The 22,310-nt window shown below is 46.0% G+C and overlaps 1 protein-coding gene across 1 annotated transcript in view; it reads left to right on the forward strand.

The window, feature by feature from the left end:
- The window catches only part of LOC135213024 (V-type proton ATPase catalytic subunit A-like), a 57,640-nt gene that overhangs the window by 26,789 nt on the left and 8,541 nt on the right, over positions 1 to 22,310 (forward strand). The window contains 3 exon segments of the mRNA XM_064246834.1: positions 4,338 to 4,450; positions 18,342 to 18,575; positions 20,180 to 20,184. Coding sequence (XP_064102904.1) covers positions 4,338 to 4,450; positions 18,342 to 18,575; positions 20,180 to 20,184 — 352 coding nt within the window.

Here is a 22,310-nt window from a genome sequence, read left to right on the forward strand (position 1 = left end):
GTTGGTCAGGTGGTAATATATATATTTATATATATATATATTTTACTTCTTAGCCCTCATGGTATGGTCAATATGGTCTAGTCACGTCGTGGTCTTGCCCCTGTTGACAGATCATCTGGAGTGCACCAGCTATATAGGTCTCTACCTCGCTGGCAACTCTAGTAGCACAAGCAGACTTACGTGGCAGTAACCACGAAGCCAGCTATGCTAACAGGTGGAACCAAGATGTAAATCATCTGCATGCATTTGTTTCCCAAATCCTTCTATTCTGTCCCTTCCCACCTCCAAAGGTGGGATTCAGCTATATATATATCTGACAGGTAAGTTTCATAAACAAAATAATATTGTTATGATACAATAAAGTTTGTTCATACTTACTGGCAGATATATATAATAAAGTACCCACCCACCTCCCCTCAGGGACAGTGGAATAAAAATTATGAATAGAAAATGGGAATGGTTCCTGATACCCGCCTCCCAGCGGCGGGAATGGGTACTAACCACCTGGCCGACCACTGCGTGTGTCGCAAGTTTTTAAAAATTCTGTCGGACTTCAGAAAATACAGCTATATATATCTGCCAGGTAAGTATGAACAAACTTTATTGTATCATAAACAATACATTTTTATTAAACTTTTATATATAAAATGAACTCTTAAATATAATACTGAATTAAAATTGAGTTTACATATGGTCTGGATTGATAATTAATGGTAAATGGAAAGATAAAATGTAAAAGGTTCATCACTAGCTTCACTGAAATGTTTTCCCAATTAGAAACTTAGTAATATTTCAAGACGGAATATGTAACAAAGTGCTGCAACATGCCTGAGCTTTCTGCAACAAATTAGCTTTTATTAGAATTGAACATAGTTGCTGTTTTTAACAATTGACTTCAAAATATGCAAGCTGCAGTTTCAAACCTAATTGTTATAGCCAAGCAATGAGTTGAGTATGCACATTGGCGCATCCATTGTCACTGTATGTAACCTGCGAGAGAAATAAAAATATTTCTCAAGCTGCTGGTCAAGTCTTGACAATAGGCCAGGTTGTGTTTTTAATGCAAGATTACCGTTACACAGATATACAGTTTAATTTAATGATCACTACAGGGGGTTCCTCGAGTTACGACGTAGATCCGTTCTTACGATGCATCGTAACACGATTTTCAAGCGTAAGTCGGAACATTGAAAAATACCACATGATTTAATGTAAATACCTATCAATAACAACGAGAGAAACAATTCCTTACCTTTTATTAGTTTGATTGGCTTGCACACTGGAGAGGAAGCTGCGGTGCTGGAGAGACTGGGGGAGGTTAGTGAAGAGAAAAAGAACCTCCAGAAGTTGCTGGAGATGCTGAGGCAGATGATTCTTGAGGTGAGGGCAGAACATACTAGTACTGGAGACAATGGTCTTCAACCAAAGCACCAATAACCTTTCCATTTCAATTATTAGACCACTACGCTGCTTAGTTATCACTGTCGCTTTCATAGGAGCAGATCCTTTCACATGTTCAACGATGCGCTCTTTATCTTTGATAATGGTAGCAACGGTCGAACGGCTAAGGCCAAGCGAGCGGCCAATGTTTTGTTGGCGTTTCTCCCTTCTCAGATCGCTTTATAATGTCCACTTTAATTTCCATGGTGATGGCCTTTCTTTTCTTCGATGCACTACCATCCAGAAGAGTCCGCCTTGCGCTTGGGAGCCATAACAAAGAGCAAAAAGTTACAAAAAACGATACAACACGAGGGAGAGAGAGGCAGTGTAAACAACCAAAATGGCGTATAGGGCGGAGGACTGAGCGTAGCGAAGCGACGCCGTCCTCTCCCCCACAAAGCGTATTCTTCCGCCGGTGCGCCTGGAACTAGTTCGCGTTTGTTTACGTTGCTTACGACGTCTAAAACCGCGTAAGACGGAACGACGCAAAATATTATTTTTTATATTTTATGGGGGCGCGTTCGTAACCACGAAACATCGTAAGTCGAGACCAGCGTAACCCGAGGACTTTATTAGAATTGAACATAGTTGCTGTTTTTAACAATTGACTTCAAAATATGCAAGCTGCAGTTTCAAACCTAATTGTTATAGCCAAGCAATGAGTTGAGTATGCACATTGGCGCATCCATTGTCACTGTATGTAACCTGCGAGAGAAATAAAAAATATTTCTCAAGCTGCTGGTCAAGTCTTGACAATAGGCCCAGGTTGTGTTTTTAATGCAAGATTACCGTTACACAGATATACAGTTTAATTAATGATCACTATAAGTAGAAAGGCTTTATAACTGGTCAAAAATATCTGTAGCTCAAAATATTGCTAAATTGCTAAAAATGGGAGGCTGATAACACTGCAAAGATGGTAACCCTGTTTATTGCTGCTGGGTGCTCATTGAAATTGATGCTATCTGATGCAAGAGGTTGCAAAAGCAGTTTCCTGCTCTAGAATGAAACAGGATGGTTATATAATATCTTCTAAATCCAAAATTAAAAGTTATTCAAAAAGTGATTTAACATGTGGCTTTGTGAAAACATAGCAATAGAAAACTTAAGTTTACTGATAATAATCCATAAAGGGGTTAATACTGTACTGTGCCTTATTCGTCCAAGTGTTTAGTACAATATTGTGTGATGTGAGAAGGATTTTTTCTTTCTATCAGTCTGTCATGATTTGTGCTCTGTTATATTCAATAACCCCATTTGCCACATACTTAATTGTTTATTCAACATTTTTAGATTATTTATCATAAGTCTATCAGTTACCTTGGGTAAACACTTGCATTTGGGAGTTGCTTTTGATAGCAAAAACATTGAGCTCCCACAGTCAGATGAATAATATCACCTATTATTTTTGCTTTAGGGTATTTTGAAATGTGTAACAAAGAAGCAAATCAAATGACAAGATCAAGTGTGAATCTCCCTATGAGTGATTATGTAACATACATAAAGATGGGTATTATAAGAAAATGGCAACATATTTGGAATGAAGAGTCAGAAAATAACAAATTGAAGCAAATAAAACCTGAAGTAGGAAAGTGGAGTTCATCATATCAGAGAGAAAGACATGAACAAGTAATTCTGACACGTCTCCGTATAGGCCATACCCGTCTGACACATGGACACTTAATGAGCAGCCCACGTAGCTCAGCTCCTGAGTGTGCAGAGTGCAGGGAGGTTATAACGGTCAAACATGTGTTAAGCGAATGCCCAAAGTACAACCAGCAACGACTGTCGACACTTGGAAACAGATCTATGAAAGAAATCTTGTCAGAATCCTCTGCATTTTCAGTCATGCCCATTTTTATGTTCTTAAAGAAGTGCAATTTAGTTGATAAAATATAAATCTAAGTAAACTTTGAAAATACGAAAATTATTAGACTAATGAATTTTAAAACAAAACTTTTAAATGTTACTTAACTTATTCTGATTTTATTTTTTATGAAAATATGGATATATGAGTAAATGTATTTATAGTGTGCATGTGTTCCTGTGTGAGTGTGTGCCTTTGTGCAGTTTTTAGTTTAATTTTCACTCATTCGTCATCACACCGAGAAAACACTTCGGTGCCAGAGCTTTGCCTCTGGCCTAGACATGGTTTTTTTTAATTTTAATCTAATCCTTCGGGCCAGCCCTATGAGAGCTGAAAGTCAGCTCAGTGGTCTGGTTAAACTACTTTAATAATAATAATAATAATGAAATGTGTAAACTTGTTGACTTTTGTAGAATATTGGATTTGTTGGTGACTGATTGAACTGTCAAACATGGAAATGGTTTAATCATGTGTTTAGAATTAGGAAGAACAGTTAAAATCCTAGTAGGGATGAAAGGACATAAATAGGATGAAGAATTAGGAAGAACAGTTAAAATCCTAGCAGGGATGAAAGGACATGAATAGGATGAAGACCAGTAGGATCCAGAAAATAATGTAGAATGGGTATTAGTAAACTCTTGGGTTAAATGATATGATAAGATTAAAGCCTGAGGCAATACATTAGTAATTATAGTACATAGTTACACAGTAATAGTTTAATAATTAGTAATAATGATCATGCCTAGTTTAAAAATTATTTTACACATTTGTAAAGAAAATTTTGCATCTTTTAGTCAATATATTTCTCCACTTTTCATCTATCATCTAAGAACAAATCCTTTGGTATGTAAGCCCTTTTGTGAGAACTGAATTTTCACTTGGTCTCACTGAAATCCTTTGTAATACGAACTATCATTATAACTTGTTTATTTTTTAGTCATTGCTTGCTTTTGAATGTAGAGGATTTTATGTAAATAACATTTTAGTATTTATAAGCTTGTGAAATTATTTAAGCATTGCCATATTTCAGTTGTAACTGCTAACAACATGAGTGGCTCTGCTATGTACGAGTTGGTACGTGTAGGTCATCAGGAACTGGTGGGAGAGATCATTAGGCTTGAAGGAGATCTGGCCACTATTCAGGCAAGTAGTTATGTTGTTTTGATAAATCATTGTGCTCATGAAGAGATGTTGAGTTATGTGTTAGAACTAACTAGGTTGGCAGATTTGATTGCAGACTTTAACCAATGCCCAGCTTTGATTACACTGGCCATTTTTATTGTAGTGTCTTACCGAACAATTATAGAGCCGTGATTTCCACGAGCGGCAGGATACTAAATTCAAATTTAGCGCGTCGGCGTCGCCAACACTGGTGGTGATGACGTCATCTCCCTCCACTCGCGGGAGAACCAGGTACAACTGCCCAGGTGAAGCCAATTCTTTTCCTGCCGGCGTCCGGTGAACATCGGTGGTCGGTGCGGTTGGATGACTTTGCTTCGCTTTTTTCTTGTGGATTTGATCTTCGGAATTGGTGAAGTACTCTTTTTTGGCGTTGTTGTTATTTTGCTTTTTATTTAGGCGTTGCCATGTCGGATTCTAGTCCGTCGGGAGTTAGGTTTTGCATCTCAGGATGTAAAACTAGATTATCCAAGCTAGAGTATGATTCTCACACTAAAATGTGTTAAGTGTAGGGGACAGGTTTGTTCAGCAGATCGAACATGTAACGAGTGTAGTGATTGGACTGATTCTCATGGAAGTTTTTTAGGTTCAATACTCGGAGAAATTAGCTAAAGACAGAATTAGAAAAGCAGCGCTTAGGGAAAGTAGACTTAGCTCTGCTTCGTCTTGCGATGCATCTGTTCCTTCTGTTTCTCCTCAAATTGTTATGTCTCCTTTAACTACACCTCCTATTCCTCCTACTAATCCCACTTCTCCGGCTTCCCGTGTAGTTTCTTCCGACACCATTGCCAGTCTGGAATCGAGGTTAGATCAGAAATTTTCGGTACTAGCGAATACGGTTTTGCAACTTGGTAATTCAGTTAAGGACTTTTTTTTGGAGAAAGCGGCCTCAGGTAAGAGTGTAGTTGAGGGTGCGTCTGTCTGTCCTGACACGTCCTCCTAGACAAAGGTCATGTCCAGCTCCCCCGCACCGGGAGAAGACATACCGGAAGTCCAAGGGAGTCGATCGGGATTTGCCCACAGACAGGCGCCTCTCTGTTGAGCCTGTTGCGCCTCAACAGGGCTCGTTTAAGCGTTGGAAAGGTGTTGCGGTCAGACGCTTTTCAAATGAGTCAAGCGATTCGTCTCCGGTCGCACGGCGCTCTTGGCGAGATTCGCCCGTTCGCGTCCCTTAAAGAGGCGTTCAGGCGCCGATTCTTCGCCTCCTCCAGTCAAGCGGTATAAGGAGCCTGAGAGTAGGGTTGCGCCTCGGCCGTTAGCGGCTCGTTCGTCGCCTCAATCTGTGCCTTTTTCGGCTCCATCTACTAGTAGAGATTGTGGTTTAGCGCTGTAGCTAGCAGTTTAAGGGTGTTTCTTTAAGGCGCTTTTTCCGTCTGTTACGCCTGATGCGCCTGTTTGTTCCGATACGTAATACAAACCCTCGGTCCTTTAACAATAGGAAGTAGCTAGCGGCAGCTGAATGGTCGTAAGCTTCGAACAAGGGAGAACGGTAGTTAACTGCTTGTTCCGATCGTCGCGCGCCGCGCGACTGGGAGGTAAACAAATCACTTTTGCTTTCGGCCGTGTGTGAAGGACGTGTTCGTCATCGCTCTGCCCGCTTTGGTCGTTTGCTTTGAGTTTGAGTATTTGCCTCTCTTTCTGTATAAATCAGGAGTGATTGTAAGTACTTTTACAATTCTTATTGATCTTCAATGATGTGAATTGGAAGAAATGGAGATATCGCCGCGCCCTCCAGTCGCCCGTAGAGTGTGTCCCGGGCTGGAGGGGCGTAGATGTGGAGGTTTTAGTCATTTGTTGACGTAGGACCCCCACGAGGTTTGTACTCGTTGTCGGGGCGAGAGTGCTCCCGCAACGAGCCATGTGTCACATGTATGAATTGGACCGAGCGCAGTGGTGCTGTTACGAGGGCAGGAAGAGACTTAGGCCGCCCAAGAAGTCATCGGAAAGTCCAGTGACTCCTTTGGTAACGGACACTTCGTCCTCTTTTTCCTGCCCCCCACGGCCAGCCCCCACGTTTTCGCGCCTTCCCCCCCCTGCGGGGGGGGTAGCGGAAGTCCTTTTCCTCTCTCGATCCGTCGAGTGTGGATGAGGGCGCCCGCTACCGGACGTACAGCTGTACTCGGGGTCTTCCGTCCGCTCTGGGGGGGGTGTTTCTCCCCCCAGGCGCGAGGAAGCCCCTCCAACTAACCCGACTGTTGCTTCCGCAGGTGTGCCATCAGCGAAGGACGACTTGGGACAGGTGTGGGAGTCGCTGGGACTGCAGGGAGTGCCCAGCATCCAGGGGTGCTTCAACGGTTGGCGGGGTCGGCAGTGGTCACTCATGGTGCGGTGACCACTACTACTACCACAGTGACGACACCAGCATATGAGATGCCACCGCATCTGGTGTATACGCCCCATATAATGGTCGACACCCACCGGCGGCTATACAAAAACCCATTGCTGCCGTGCCAAAGAGGACGGTGCCACCACCACCTGGATTCTTTGCTTTGCCGACCCCGGACTTCCGCTGCCCAAAGAGTACCCCCCTGGACCTGCCGCCAGTGCCTCGGATGACGGTGACTGCGACAGGGACGCCTGGCTCTCCCGTGGTACCTGCCGTGCCTGCCGTACCTGTTGCCGTTCCAGCTACTCTTTTTTCCTTTTCAGATCGGCATTCTCTTTCAGATGTTTCCTGCCGTTCCTGCTGTTCCCGACCCATGTTCCTGTTGTTCCTGCTGCTGGTGTGCTGTCAGTTCCTAGGTCTTTCCGCACAGGTGCAGTCGGGCCCTGTTGCTTCGGCAACTGCCCCGGCTCCCTCCTGGATGGAAGACCTGACGTCTGTTTCTGCGGAGCCTGGCGAAGAAGAAGAGGAAGAGGAAGAAGGTGTCGTCGTCGTCTTCATCGTCTTCTTCGTCGTCTGCTGCCTCATCCTTCCCCTTCGACTTCTAAGGCTAAACAGCCGAAGAAGAAGAAGGGTGCCTCCTCCCCCCCTAAGAAGACTCCTTCGGGATCTTCTAAGGGGCCCGGCTGCACAGGCGAGCTGGGGAGCTCTTCTGCTGGTCCTCCTGTTCCTTCGGGAACGGGGCACGTCGCTTCTTCTGCAAAGAAGAAGTCGACGGGGACCAGAGGTGCACCAGCCTCGGCTGGTGCGTCCTCACCTGGTGCGTCCTCACCTGGTGCTAGCGGTTCTGCCGCTAAACCAGGTTCCGTCTCGGCCGCTTCTCGTTCGCGAGAAGCACCGAGTGGACGCTCTTCCAAAGAAGACCGTCCAGCCAAAGTTTTGACGCCCGAGCTCGCTCGCCGTCAAGACAGCGGCGCGGAGCAGAAGACTGGCGAGAGTCGTGCACACGACTCTCGCCAGGCCAGTGGACGCTCTCGCAGCGATCAACTGGCTGCTCGGGCTGAACGTGACGGTCGCTGACCGCCACGGGTTGAGGCGAGGAAGGAGTTCCACGGCCGCCGGTACCAGCCACGGCTGGTACCAGCGGTTTGACGCGCCGAGAGGACGCTGGCCGGTCTCGACGCGACAGAAAGCCTAGCAGGTCACCCGTCCGCCGCTCCCGATGGGACCGGGCGGAGACGGTGACCAGCGGCAGCTCGCCTGACGCTAGAGATCCGGTCTCGACGTTCTCAGCCGAGCCAATCGCCCCAGGCGAGCGGCAACGCTAGGCCTGCTGCTCGACCGTCAACCGCGGGTTTGACGATCAGCAACAGCCCTCCACGACGCTGGTCCTGCCAGCGAGCGAGGGGGGAGCGTCAGGTCTGCCTCTCCCCGTACTTCAACCTCCTCGGGCTATACCGGGAGGAGCGAGGTACCGAGGAGCGATCACGAGAGGTGCGCCGCTCGTGACCCAGCTATGACGCCGTACGGCTCAGGCACGTCTTAGGACCGACCAGAACGTACGCGCAAGTAGTTGGAGGCGACCGTCAGGGGTCTGTCGCTGTTCCTCCTTCTGAAGGAGGAGTATCGAGGGATATGCTCTTGCTGGAGGGACTGGACGGTCCTACTCCACAAGACGCTGTAACGCCTGAGATACAGAGGAACTTCGCAGAGGTCATTAAAGCTGATGCGTCTGCATAATGACCTTGCGGAAGGATCGTCGCTACCACCAGCAGAGCCCACGTCCCGGCTCGAATCATTTTGGGGTCCCAAGAGGGAGCCCAAATGATGGTGGGGTTGCCACGATCAGAGCTTGCGGACTCGGTCCTGGATCAGGTGGAGAATCTCGTCTCAGGACGGGAGGACTCGCTAAAATCCGGATGGTCCTCTAAGCTGCTTCCTCCTCCTCTACAGCGACAGAGGCGATTTTAAGTGCCTTCGGCGAAGACCCGATACTGCCGAAACAGGTTAACCCGGAGTAGCGAGGCTGACTCCAGGTGTGTCCCTGCAGCAGCTCCTGTCGGAGAACCTATGGTTCTCGCAGCAGGAGGGCACTTGCCCTGGAATCTACCGCTATGGCAGCATTCCAGGCAGTTTCCTGGTTGGATTTGTGGTCCCTCACAATATCCAAAGTAGCGGCCGGCTCGGGAGTTCTGCTCTCGAGGACGACGCTTCTTTCAGGAGACTGTGCCAGTCCTGGAGGAAGAGCAATCTCTTACCTCGCCCATCAGACTGCTAACCTGTGGGCCAACTTGGTTCTTCGACGTAGGGACGCAGTCCTTACCCGTTAGTGACCAAGGGGGCCGGGCGTGTAGGCGGCACTCGGGCTACGAAATGGACCTCTTAGGAGTTCCCCAGCTCTCTTTCCTGGAGAGATGGTGGACGCTGCGGTGGAACGGCGGCGCAACTGACGAGAGTGACCGCTTAGTCCACCAGGCAGTCTCGAAGGTTTTCTGGGCAATCTCGAGTAACTGCGGCCAAACCAAAGAGCTTGGCTAGTGCTTCCACGGCGGCGAAGACGGTTGCACCTCGTCCAAACCCCGTGTGAAGACTCCAGCTGTTTCAACTTCTGCTAGAGGAGGCCGCAAACCAGCCCTCCTCCCAGCCCTCCTTTCCCCGAGGAGGTGCTGGAAAGAAGTCGAAACGAGGAGGGAAACGCTAGGGACGGCGTTCCCCCTCACCTGCTGCCGGAAGTGGGGGGGTGCCTGGCGAGCCATTGGGCGACTTGGCAGCGCTACGGCGCCGAGAACTGGATAGTAGACGTCTTCGGGAGGGATATCTACTACCCTTCGAGTCTCGGCCCCCCCTCATCTCCAAACCGGTCCATCTACAGACCTATGGTCCGGGGATCAGCAAAGGACAACGCTCTTCGACAGGAGATCAAGACCATGCTGGCGAAACGAGCTGTAGAAATCGTGGGAGGACCAGTCACCGGGCTTTTACAGCCGCCTCTTCCTAGTGAGAAGGCATCGGGGGGCTGGCGTCCTCCCCCCCCCCCCCCGGTGATAGACCTCTCTCCCCTGAACCGCTTCGTTCGCACGACGCGGTTCACGATGGAGTCGGCACGCTCAGTGCTCGACTCGATCAGGGGGAACGATTTCATGCTTTCAGTGGACCTGAAGGACGCGTATTTTCAAATACCCATCCATCAGTCCTCCAGAAAGTACCTCCGCTTCATCTTCGACGGGACGGTGTACCAATTCAGGCACTTTGTTTCTTTCGGTCTCTCACCGCCCCACAGGTTGTTCACGCGAGTGTTCACTCTGGTGTCGGCTTGGGCCCATTCGAACGGGATACGTCTTCTGAGGTATCTCGACGATTGGCTAGTCCTGGCGAGCTCCTGCTCGCAGTTGCTACAGGACAGAGATCGACTCCTCAAGTTTTGTCGCGATCTGGGGATCGTGATAAACTACGAGAAGTCCGACCTCGAACCCAAGCAGAAGATGAAGTACCTGGGTATGCTGATAGATACGGTAGCAGGGCAAGTCTTTCCCGCAGACTTGCGTATCAGCAAATTCAGGGAGGCAGCCGGCCGGTTCCTGTCTCGGCAGGAACAGGCAGCACAGCAATGGCAAGTCGTGATCGGCCATCTGTCGTCACTCGAGAAGTTAGTCCCTCACGGGCGTCTTCACCTACGGTCTCTCCAGTGGGAGACTAAGGGAGAGTTAGTCTCAGGCCAAGGATCCTCCTTACTTTCCGTGGCTATCACGGAAAAGGTGAGGCAGGACCTAGCCTGGTGGCTCGACGACAAGAACCTCTTAAGAGGAGTGCCCATACGCACTCCCCCCCCCCGGAGATGCTTCTGTTCTCAGACGCATCGACCGAGGGATGGGGCGCACACCTGGAGGAGTTGCTGACTGCCGGTGTGTGGGAACCATCACGAGAAGCACCTTCACATCAATGTCCTGGAACTCAAGGCGGCGTTCAACGCTCTCCAAGAGTTTCAGGACCGCTTGGTGGGACACTCAGTGGTGTTGATGTGCGACAACACCACAGTAGTGGCATATGTCAACAAGCAGCGGGGGGGCTAGTGTCTCTTCCGCTCCATCAGTTGACGGTGCAGGTGCACGAGTGGGCCACGGCTCACTCGATAGAGCTGTCAGCACGCTACATTCCAGGCAAGAGGAATGTAGTAGCAGACAAGCTCAGCCGTCGGGATCAGGTGATAGGGACCGAATGGTCTCTACACCAAGACGTGGCGGAAAGGCTCTTCAACCTGTGGGGGCGACCGGTCGTAGACCTGTTCGGCACAGAACAGAAAACTTCAGGTTTTCTTTTCAGCTGTGCCGGACCCATGGGCAGCTGCAGAGGACGCTCTCCAACACCCCTGGGACAAACCACCTCTTCGCTTACGCCTTTCCTCCCTCTGGCTGATTCGGAAAGTGATCAGTCGAGCGCTGGTCACTCCCATCTCAGAATGATCCTGGTGGCTCCCAAAACGACCACAAGCCGTTTGGTATCCGGACCTGCTGGCTCTTCTTGCGGACGCAAACCGAGAGAGCTACCCACTTGGCACAACCTTCTAGCCCAGCCACACGTAGAACGGTACCACCAAGCAGTCCAGTCCCTTCAACTTCACGGCTGGCTGTTATCCACCATCTCTTGCGAACGAGAGGCTTTTCTCGTAGCGCAGCAACAGAGATGGCTGGACACGTCCGACAGTCCTCTGCAGCTGTGTACCAGGGGAAGTGGGCCGTCTTCTGTGGTTGGTGGTCGTAGACAGGGTCTGTCTCCCTCTCAGAGCCACTCTTCAGCAGGTAGCGGATTTCCTCGTGTTTCTTCGCCGAGAGAAGCTCCTATCAGTACCCACAGTTTAAGGATATAGAGCCGCCCTGGCTCTCTCCTAAACTGAGGGGACTGGACATCTCGAATTCGTTCGAGATATCCTTGTTTAATGAGGAGCTTCGAAAGGTCTTGCCCACCCAGGGAACTCAGGCCCCTGCGTGGGATGTGACTCTCGTACTTAGGAGTTTGACTCGAAGACCCTTCGAGCCACTCCGAGAGTCGTCAGACAGGATCTGACCCTCAAGACCCTCTTCTTGCTGGCCCTGGCATCGGCGAAGAGAGTAGGGGAACTACATGGCCTTTCTTATGATGTTAAACATACCAGAGGCTGGGGATCTGTGACGCTCGATTTCGTCCGAACTTCGTAGCTAAGACTCAGAATCCGTCGATCCTGACGACAGGTTTCGAGTCTTTCACGATCCCCTCCCTCCTGGACTTCACCGATAATGATGCGGATGAGATGCTGCTTTGTCCTGTGAGCGCTACGGCGCTATCTGAAGAGAACTCGACATCTCAGGCCTGAGTGTCGACGCCTCTTCGTTAGCACTGGGGTTTACCAAGAAAGAAGTCTCCAAGAACACGCTTTCTTCTGGCTGCGTGAGGTGATCAGGAGAGCGTACGAAGCTGATGGTAGCGACGACATCCGTACGCTCCGTCCGAGAGCCCACGAAGTCAGAGGTATCGGACCCTCCTTAGCGTTCCGTAAGAACTTCTCCCGTGGCGCAGGTCCTGAAGGCAGGCGTCTGGGCCAACCAGACTACCTTCACGTCCTTCTACCTTCGGGATATTGCCCACAAGTCCTTGGATACTTTTTCCTTGGGACCTTGTGGTGGCTGCTCAACACGTTGTGTAAGCTTACCAGCACCCGAGCAGGCAGAACAGCATCGATTCCTGGTATGACTGGGAGAATGAATGCGTGAATGAGAGAGTGACTGGCTTCTCTTCACCATCTTTTTCTACTCTACCTGTGGCAGAGGATACTTGGTCGTTACTTGCTGGAAGGGAGTCAGATGCAGGTAAGCTATTCAACAGAGCTCCATCCTACCTCTTTAACTAGAGATGGAGTAAATATCCACCCACTTTCTCCACAAGGGGGAGAAAGTGGATGCCGACATGAGACAAACCCATTACTTTACATTTGCTCATGTAAGGAAAAAGTTCTTACAATGCTGGTACAAAGAGATACGCTTGCCTCTCTCTTAGTACTCGGCCCAGAGGTCTGACCATTGATCCTGCGGTGCACACCCCGATCAATCGGACAGAGGCTTGGATCCCTCCTCGCTCTTACGACCAGGGAGGCATTCCAGGATGGACGACACCAGTCTGTTCATCAAAAAGACTCAGATTACCTCCCACCAAGAAGTGAGTCTTCCTATTGTTAAAGGACCGAGGGTTTGTATTACGTATCGGAACAAATGACAATTTGTCGAAAATTGCATTTTTCCTAACTATACAACCTGAGGTCCTTTAACATATAGTCCCCTCCTCATGCCACCCCTCACTCTGCGTATTTTGCATGGGCAAAAGCAAAAGTGATTTGTTTACTCCCAGTCGCGCGCGGCGCGCGACGATCGGACAAGCAGTTAACTACCGTTCTCCCCTTGTTCGAAGCTTACGACCGTTCCAGCTGCCGCTAGCTACTTCCTATTGTTAAAGGACCTCAGGTTTGTATAGTTAGGAAAAATGCAATTTTCGACAAATTGTCATTTCGCCTCTAATTTCGGCGGCTCCGAGCGAGGCGCAAGTAGTTTTTCCGCCTCCTGCTGAAACTTTAGGCTCTTCCAAGCCTACGTTAACTGTTTTTGATTCGTCTCTGGCGCCTTTGCGCAAGCAGTTAGAGATGTTAACCAACTGGATGAATGAGTCCAAGGTGGTTCGTTCAAACCTTCAGATCCTGTTGTAGTTCCGTCTACTTCTTCGGCGGGTATCGGAGAATGAAGAAGAAGTAGAGGAGGAGGATTCACATCACCTCTCGTGTTATTCACGTCTCCTTAGATTTCTTCTGGTATCTTATCCAGATTATTTTGAGAAAGCGGCTCCGCGCTCCCCAACTTCGACTTTTTTGATGAGGAGGAAAACTTCAGACCCTCTCCTCCTCCCAAAACTTGTTCTATCTAAGCGGTTAGACATTCGTTGAAAGAGACGGAGAAATGGATGTCTATGAAAAGAGACTTAGGGAAGGCTCTTTTTGCTTACCCTCCCTCTAAGTTGCTTCGTAAGAGGTATAGGTTTTATGTAACTGGGGAAGCTCCTTCTCTGGGAGTTTCTGCCTCCTCCCAGGGAGACTTCTCCAGTTTAATCGACTCCTCTAGAAGATCTGCTTTCGCCGCAGCGAAAGTTTTCTTTACAGCGCCTGAGTTGGACCACGTTGTAAAGAATCAATTTAAACTTTTGGAAGTCTTTAGCTTCCTTGATTGGACTATTGGCGCTTTAGCGGCCAAGATCGAAGACTGTCCTTCTCTTTCCCAGGAGTTAGCGGAGGATTGGATTGGTGTTCTGTCCTGTGCGGACAAATCCATTAGGGATGGATGTGATGAGTTAGCTTCGCTCATCGCCTTTGGGTAACTTAAGAAAAGGCAACTTTGGTGCTCCTTTGCTTCTAAAAGGGTTACGTCCCAACAGAAAGGTCTGTCTAACTTGTTTGCTCCTTTGTTCTAAAAGTTTACGTCACAAGAAGTCTGCTCTTTGTTTGCTCCTTTTGTGAAAGATAACCTCTTTCCAGACGATGTAGTGTTGTCAATTTCGTCTGCGCTAGATGAAGAAATCTACTTCGGATTTACTGGCACAGTCTACTAAGAGACCTAAAGCTCCTGTGGAGACTGTTCTTCTGGTTTCTCCTCTGGCCCAAGCGCCTTTTCGAGGGAGAAAACCCAAGCGCTTCTTTCGGCCGAAAATCGAATTGCGACCTCAGTCTAAGGCCTCGGCCAAGGTTAACAAACCTTCCAAATGAAAGCTCGGTTCTTCATGCACCAGTGGGAGCCAGGCTGGCTCTGTTTTGGGAGGAATGGGAAAACGAGGAGCAGAAGCCTGGGTAGTGCAAGTACTCAAGTTCGGCTATCGTATTCCTCTCGTTTCACCTCCCTCGCTCTCACCTGTGCCAATTCCATTCCAGGCATACTCTCCCGGGCTCAGACAAAATTTCTGGCGCTAGCCGCAGAAGTGGAAGCGCTTGTTCTCAAAGAAGCGATAGAACAGATAGAAGGGGATTTTCCTCCAGGCTTTTACAATCGCCTTTTTTGTAGTTCCCAAGTCATCAGGGGGCTGGAGGCCGGTTTTGGATGTGAGCGCCCTGAACTTGCATGTCCAGAAAACAAAATTTCATATGGAGACCACTCGGTCGGTTCTGGAGTCCATCAGACAGGGGATTGGATGGTCTCTCTGGACATGCAAGACGCTTATTTTCACATTCCGATACATCGCGAATCTCGGAAGTACCTGAGGTTCATGTCGAAGGCAAGTGTTTCAGTTTCGGGCGCTTTGCTTCGGACTAGCGACCGCTCCTCAAGTTTTCACCAGGGTTCTATCCCCGATAGGAAGCTGGCTACACATATTAGGAGTAAGAATCTCCCTCTATCTGGACGATTGGCTTCTCGGTCGGAATCAGAGAGTCGTGCATGAAGGACCTTGGAAACAACTCTGGATCTTGCCAGAAAGTTAGGAAATTCTGGTCAACAACAGAAGTCCCAGTTGGTTCCATCTCAGAGCATCCTTTATTTGGGGATGATTCTGAAATGCTCAAGTTTTTCGGGCTTTTCTGTCCCCGAAGAGGGTTCAAGGCTGTCTGGAGACAGTTCAGGAGTTCTTGGACAAAAGGTAAGTTCTGCCAATCAGTGGATGAGGCTCCTGGGCAAATTGACGTCAGTGGAGAAATTTTGTGACGTTGGGAAAACTGCACATGAGACCTCTGCAGTTTTTTTTTTTCCTGAGAGCCTCTTGGTGCAGGAAGACACAACCAGACTCGATTACCTTTCCTGTCACAGATCAAATAAAAGAGGACCTAAGGTGGTGGCTCTCTCGAGCAAGGTTGGAAGAAGGGTTAGATTTACGACCCATCCTCCCGAACCTACAGTTCTTTTCCGACGCATCGGACACAGGTTGGGGAGCCCTACTAGGGAAATCAACGGGCTTCAGGAGCTTGGTCGGAGAAGGAGAAGAAGTTCCACATAAATGTAAAGGAACTGTTAGCAATTTTTGTTTCTTAGGGCTCAGACAGTTTCGGAGCTTAGTAGAGGGCCGAGTAGTGGCAGTGCATTCCGACAACTCCACGGCTCTCTCGTACGTGCGGAAACAGGGGGGACTCAGTCTTTCTCTCTGTACGAAGTAGCCAAGGATCTCCTCCTGTGGTCAAACGAAGCGAAGGTTCAGCTAGTCCCGAGATTTGTTCCGGGAAAGATGAACGTCCTGGCGGACGAGTTAAGTCGTCAACAGCAAGTGTTACCTCTGGAGTGGACTTTGGACAACAAGATTTGTCAGAAACTTTGGCGCCTTTGGGGACGACCGTCAATAGACCTGTTTCGCGACATCGAGGAACAACCGTCTTCCTCTCTTTTGTTTCTCCAGTCCCAGATCCTCTAGCTTGGTCGGTGGACGCAATGCTGTTGGATTGGTCGGGTCTGGAAGCTTATGCATTCCTCCGTTCGGTCTAATAAGAGAGGTGCTGAACAAGTTCATGTCGCACAGCAATGTAACGCTAACGTTAATCGCTCCCTTTTGGCCCAGGAAAGAGTGGTTCCCGGACCTTCTCCAGTTGTTAGTAGACTTCCCCAGACTTCTTCCTCCAGAGAAGTGGCTTCTCAAACAACCTCACTTCAAGAGGTTCCACCAAAACTTGTCCGCTCTAGCTCTGACAGGGTTCAGACTGTCCGGAATCTTGTCAGAGCGAAAGGATTTTCAAGAAGCGCTGCAGAAGCTATCGCTCGTTGTAGGAGAGAGTCTTCTAACAAACTCTATCAAGGGAAGTGGAGAATCTCAGAGAGTGGTGTAGAAGTGCTAAAGTCTCTACTTCTGCGACCTCTTTAACCAGAAATAGCAGATTTTTCTTCTATTTCTTAGGAACTCTAAGAAACTGGCTCCTTCGACGATCAGAGGATATAGAGCCATGCTCTCTTCGGTTTTTCGACATCGAGGTTTGGATATTTCCTCCAATTCAGATCTGTCGGACCTCATTAGGTCTTTCGAAACCACTAAGCTCCCGCAAGATAAAGTGGCTGGACTTAGATGTGGTGCTTAAGTTCCTCATGGGGCCACCGTTTGAGCCTTTGAAGTCGGCTTCACTCAGGAACTTGACTAAGAAGGCACTCTTTCTTATTGCACTAGCTTCTGCTAAGCGTGTCAGCGAATTGCACGCTATAGACAAAAGAGTCTGTTTCTCTCAAGGCAATGCTGTATTTTCGGTATCTTTGACCTTTCTAGCCAAAAATGAGAATCCTTCTAATCCTTGGCCGAGGAGTTTTGTGGTAAGGAACTTATCTGATTTGGTTGGACATGAGGAGGAAGAAAGGCTCTTATGTCCAGTCAGGGCTATTAAGCAGTATCTGTTTGCCACTAAGGGTATCAGAGGACAATCTTCTAAGCTCTGGACTCGGTTCAAAATCCCTCCCTCTCGTCCTCTTTCTAAGAATGCTATATCGTTCTTTATTAGAGAGCTTATCAGGGAAGCTCACTCCGCAGTCCGAGAACGACAATCTTTCCGTTCCGAGAGTTAAAGCTCACGAGGTTAGAGCAGTGGCACTCTTTAGCATTCAGAAAGAATTTATCTTTAGCTTCGATTCTTCAGAGCACGTTCTGGAGATCGAATTCGGTTTGCGAGTCATTATCTCAAAGAGATAGAAACGGTTTTTCGAGAATTGTAAAACGTTAGGTCCGGTGGCGGTTTCTGGCATGGTGTTGGGAGAAACGGCACAGGGGTCGTCACCTCTATGCTAACTTTTCACCTTGAATAGGTTGTCGAGTTCAAGGGAAGCTGGGGGTACTGAGTACCTGGGATACTCACCAGTCTGTTAGGTCAGATTTTACAATGGTTGGGTATATATGTTTTTTAAATCTGGTGTTGTGACAAATGTTTTGTATGATTGAATTTCTGGTCTTAGCCCAGGGCAAGGGCAATCTTTGTTGTTACTATCTCCGTCAGTCAGCCTTGACTCGCTTGAACTACGGAAGGATTCCACTCCTGTAGAGGCTAACTTTGGTCAAATTCCAATTCCTCTACAATAGTAAGAAGAGCACCGACCAGAGGCAGTAAACAGTCTGCTGTAGCTCTCTTACAAGGTAGGTACAACAGACACCTTGAGTGTTTACTGGTATTGCAATAATGTAACCATTTAAAAATACTAGTGGTCCACTGAATCCCACCTTCCCCAATAAAATGTGTAATCAGCTCTATAATTGTTCGGTAAGACACTACAATAAAAATGAAATTTTCATTATTAAAATGAAGTTTTATTGTATACTTACCGAACAATTATGATTATACCCACCCTCCTCCCCTTAGGTGGACGGACGGGCAGAAAGAATTGGATTCACCTGGGCAGTTGTACCTGGTTCTCCCGCGAGTGGAGGGAGATGACGTCATCACCACCAGTGTTGAATTTAGTATCCTGCCGCTCGTGGAAATCACGGCTCTATAATTGTTCGGTAAGTATACAATAAAACTTCATTTTAATAATGAAAATTTCATTTTGAAAAAATGGTTCTTTTCTTCTGTTTTAGGTATACGAGGACACATCTGTGTCACAGTAGGTGATCCTGTCATTGAAGACTGGTAAACCCCATTCTTCTGTAGAACTTGGACATGGTATTATGGGTAATATCTATGATGGTATCCAGCGTCCTTTGCAAGAAATGGAGAACTCACACAGTCAATTTTACATCCCAAAGGGTGTTTCTACTCCTGCTCTCACCCGTAGCAAACAGTGGGAATTCCACCCTCTTCCTGAGATCAAGGTAAGAAAATTAACTTTTGTATAGGTTATTACTCATTTGATAGTTAGCTCTTTCATTCTTTCCTCACATTTTCACTACAGATAAGTTCAAAGGGAACACAGAGTCCCTAAGGCCCCATTACAAAGTAAGTGCTTTTAACCACCTTATGATTGAAGGGATTTGCTTAGAATTTTTACCACTTATTCTCCAACTAATAATGAAATTTTTCAAAGAGAAAAAGTTAGAAATTCAACTTCTAAGTTATTTTTTTTGCCTCAAAAATAATATACATTCCAAGATAAAGTTTCAAAAATCAGTTTCGCTCTTTGAAAATCAAGATGTATAGTTATACTACATTCTGTAAAAGTTTCATCAAATTTGGTTCTGTCGTCTTGGAGATATATACATAGAAGCATTTATTTTTGAAGAAACTAAGTTTTGAGAAAATGGCAAAAGAAAAAAATTCACACTTATTTTGTTATAACTCTGAAACTATTACAGTTAGAAGGCTGAGTTCTGCACTGAGACTATTTTGTCATATAAGAAATATGCCATGAAATTTATAATATATAATCAAATGAGCAGAACTGCTCTCTTGCATTTATGGGGAGCACTGATGTCATAAGGCCCTATTCTGCACATAATGACACAAGGTTATTTCCTTGTAACTTTTACCACTGATTCTTCAAATAATGTTGAATAAAATGTAAGTCTTGTTTCAGTCTTCTTTGAGATCGAAGCATTAAGTTTTGAAAAAAAAAGAATTAACTTTTTAGGAAATAGTAAAAGAGCAATATTTCTGGACTCAAAACAATAAAATAAAAATTTAGATTCTGAAAGTTCAGTTATCCATATAAGCCATTTTCTCTATTTTACTAACACTAGAGGAAATGGGGTACATAAGGGGAAAAATTTTTTTAAATAAATTTTTTTTCAAATTCATTTTCTGCTTTTTTACAGTTAGTCGTTCACAGTGCTGTAAAAACGATGAACGAAGCTGTCCATGAACTAATCTAAATATTCTTTTAGAGCAATAATGTTTCTAGATATGTTCAGCTATTGTAAAATGGTCCAGAAAGTGTACTATGTATATCAAAATAGTGTATATCCAAATTAGAATCATTCGTAGACTTTGACCCTTTTACAAGTCTTTTTCATTCAGTGCCATACAGGCGATTAACAAAATTGTCCATGAACCAATCTTAGATAAGTTTATTTACGCATAAGTGTCGAAAACAGTCATAACTCACTCTGACCCATCCTGAATTATTTATACAGATTTTACCATTCTTTTTACGATTTGTGGCTGTGTCATACAAGCGATGAACAAAATTGTCAATAAACAAATCATAAAATTTTTCTAGCATTATCGCTTCAGGATATGTTTATTTAGACATAAAATAATTGAAAAATGTTAATAACTAAAATTCAATAATTCCTTGAAATTGGCAGTCTGCATGCCCCTTAAATGATTTAAGCTCTACAAGCTTTTTTTTTTTTTCTTCAAGTATTCTGCACCACAAGGGTGAAAGACTTTTTTACCAGCGTCTCACTTCACTGCTTGTGAGAGTTGGAAGGCTTCATCTCTAAGGACACTAATAGGAATGATTGGTTCAGTTCTTGAGGTTAAGTTCTTCAGGATTAAAAATTTTTTTTTTTTCTAATCCATTAGAGATCACTAATACATCTCTAGACAGTGGTAATTATCATCTTCATCTTTCTTTTCTATTTACCCCATCTGAAACATGCCAGAAAACATTTGAAGGAGGACAGTCCACCTTATGAGAAAGATTGTGGCCAATGTACAATGGACAGTATTGTCATTTCTATCAGACAACTGTTGCTGAGCATTGAACAAATGAGAGCAAACATGGTCACTCAGTTCAGTTAAAGAAATCATCTTTTTGAGAGTGTCAGAATGGCCCAAACTGAAGGGTTTTCAACATTTCCAACTCGGTATTCCCTTAATTTAAATGACGAGGAATCCAGGGATACCCATTTGTAATAAGCTGTTATATGAGGACCAGAGAATTATTAAGTTTGTGAATGATGCAGTCATCATGCCAGCTATGATAAAATAACCACTTAAGCTGATAGCTCACAAGTCTGAGTGAGATGGTACTTCTAGACTCGATTGCCTGAGAGTAAGATTTATGGGAATAAGACTTAGGGGAAAAGTGATTACATTCAGTCAGTGTAGCAGCTTTAACCAAGATTAAGAATAGCTCATGAATAGAAGGAAATCTGAGGTGTAGAGGTAGTTCTAGAGGATAGAGTATTGAAGATCTCCATGATAACAGAATATCTGAGTTTTAATGAAAGTCTAAATGCTATAGTTTTTCTGGAGGAAAATGTGGTTCAGTATTTTTCTTGTAGTGATCAAAAACAAAACTTACTTTTACAATCAGTATCACTTTTTTTGTGATGCCCAAGTCAGTGTATGATTGTCCCGATTGACCTCTTCAATTGTAAATAGGTATGGTCTAGTTGGATGCGTAAATAAGGCTTGTTTGTTCTTATAAGGAATGAAACTTTCTATTTTGTGATGTGGTTGACACAGGCAGGTTCAGCTGTTGAGAGTTCCACGTTGGATGAGTTAATTTCGCGCTCGGCTACCAATCGGTGGTCCGAAGTTCGATTCTCGGCTCGGCTTTGGCCAATACAGAACTAGAGGAAATTTATTTCTGGTGATAGAAATTTATTTCTCGATATAATGTGGTTTGGGATCCCACAATAAGCTGTAGGTCCGTTTTGTTTTTTTTTTTTTTTTGGGGGGGGCTAGTAATCCACAATTGGTTCCTAGTTACATAAAAATATCTAATCCTACGTGGCGGGCACCCCTAGGAGAGCTGTTAATCAGCTCAGTGGTCTGGTAAAACTAAGATATACTTAACTTCAGCTGTTGAAAATTTTGTATTAAGAAAGTTTACAAGCAGCCAATAGGTGAGGTATGAATAACAACATTTGTAAGTTTCATTTCCTTGCTTGCTTTTGGTTTATTCTTCGTGATTTTTTATGTTAGTACCCCTTATCCAGTTGGAGGGATGCCAGTAGTCCTTGCCTCCCATGTAGTGACAGAAAGCTCTGGGGTAATCTTTGTGAGGTTAGTCACAAATGGCTTTCCACCAGACTTCCTTAGTATGACTCAAGTCATCCTTGCTGGAAGGATGAAGTGCAGATTTCACTTCATCTACCCCTTCTTATCATCATTTTCCTCATCCAGGTCATGAGCTTGCTTATGCCAGGTGTACTCATGATTGTCTTAGGAATCAGCCCTAACTTCAACAGGTGCTTTGTTCCAGTCAGTGCTTTGGAGAGTGTTCAAAGAGTAGTAGTGAGTTTCTCTGTGCTGGTTTTTTTTTTTTTTTCATATAATAAATGGGATGGTGGTCGTTTCTGTACAGCCACCTTTTCTGCTCTTGGTTGTTCATGCCTTTGCAACAGCTATATTATTCTGGTCCTCCTTGTCTTGATAGATGCCTGAGGGTCTCCTCTCTCTCTCTCTCACTCTCTCTCTCTCTCTTCTCTCTCTCTCTCTCTCTCTCTCTCTCTCTCTCTCTCTCTCTCTCTCTCACCCATGTATTTGTCCCTGTTTGCTGTAGGGAAAAGGGTCGGGTGAAGTCTGGGTGACTGTAGTACCTAAACCCTGACCTACCTGTGACCAGTTGACATTTTCTTACCAAACTTCAATGGCTGAACTAGCCTGTGAGAAATGAATATCTGTATGAAAAACTTCAGTTTGTATATCAAAGAAAA

Source organism: Macrobrachium nipponense, chromosome 42 (assembly GCF_015104395.2).
Source record: "Macrobrachium nipponense isolate FS-2020 chromosome 42, ASM1510439v2, whole genome shotgun sequence".
In the NCBI taxonomy this organism is placed as follows: Eukaryota; Metazoa; Arthropoda; class Malacostraca; order Decapoda; family Palaemonidae; genus Macrobrachium; species Macrobrachium nipponense.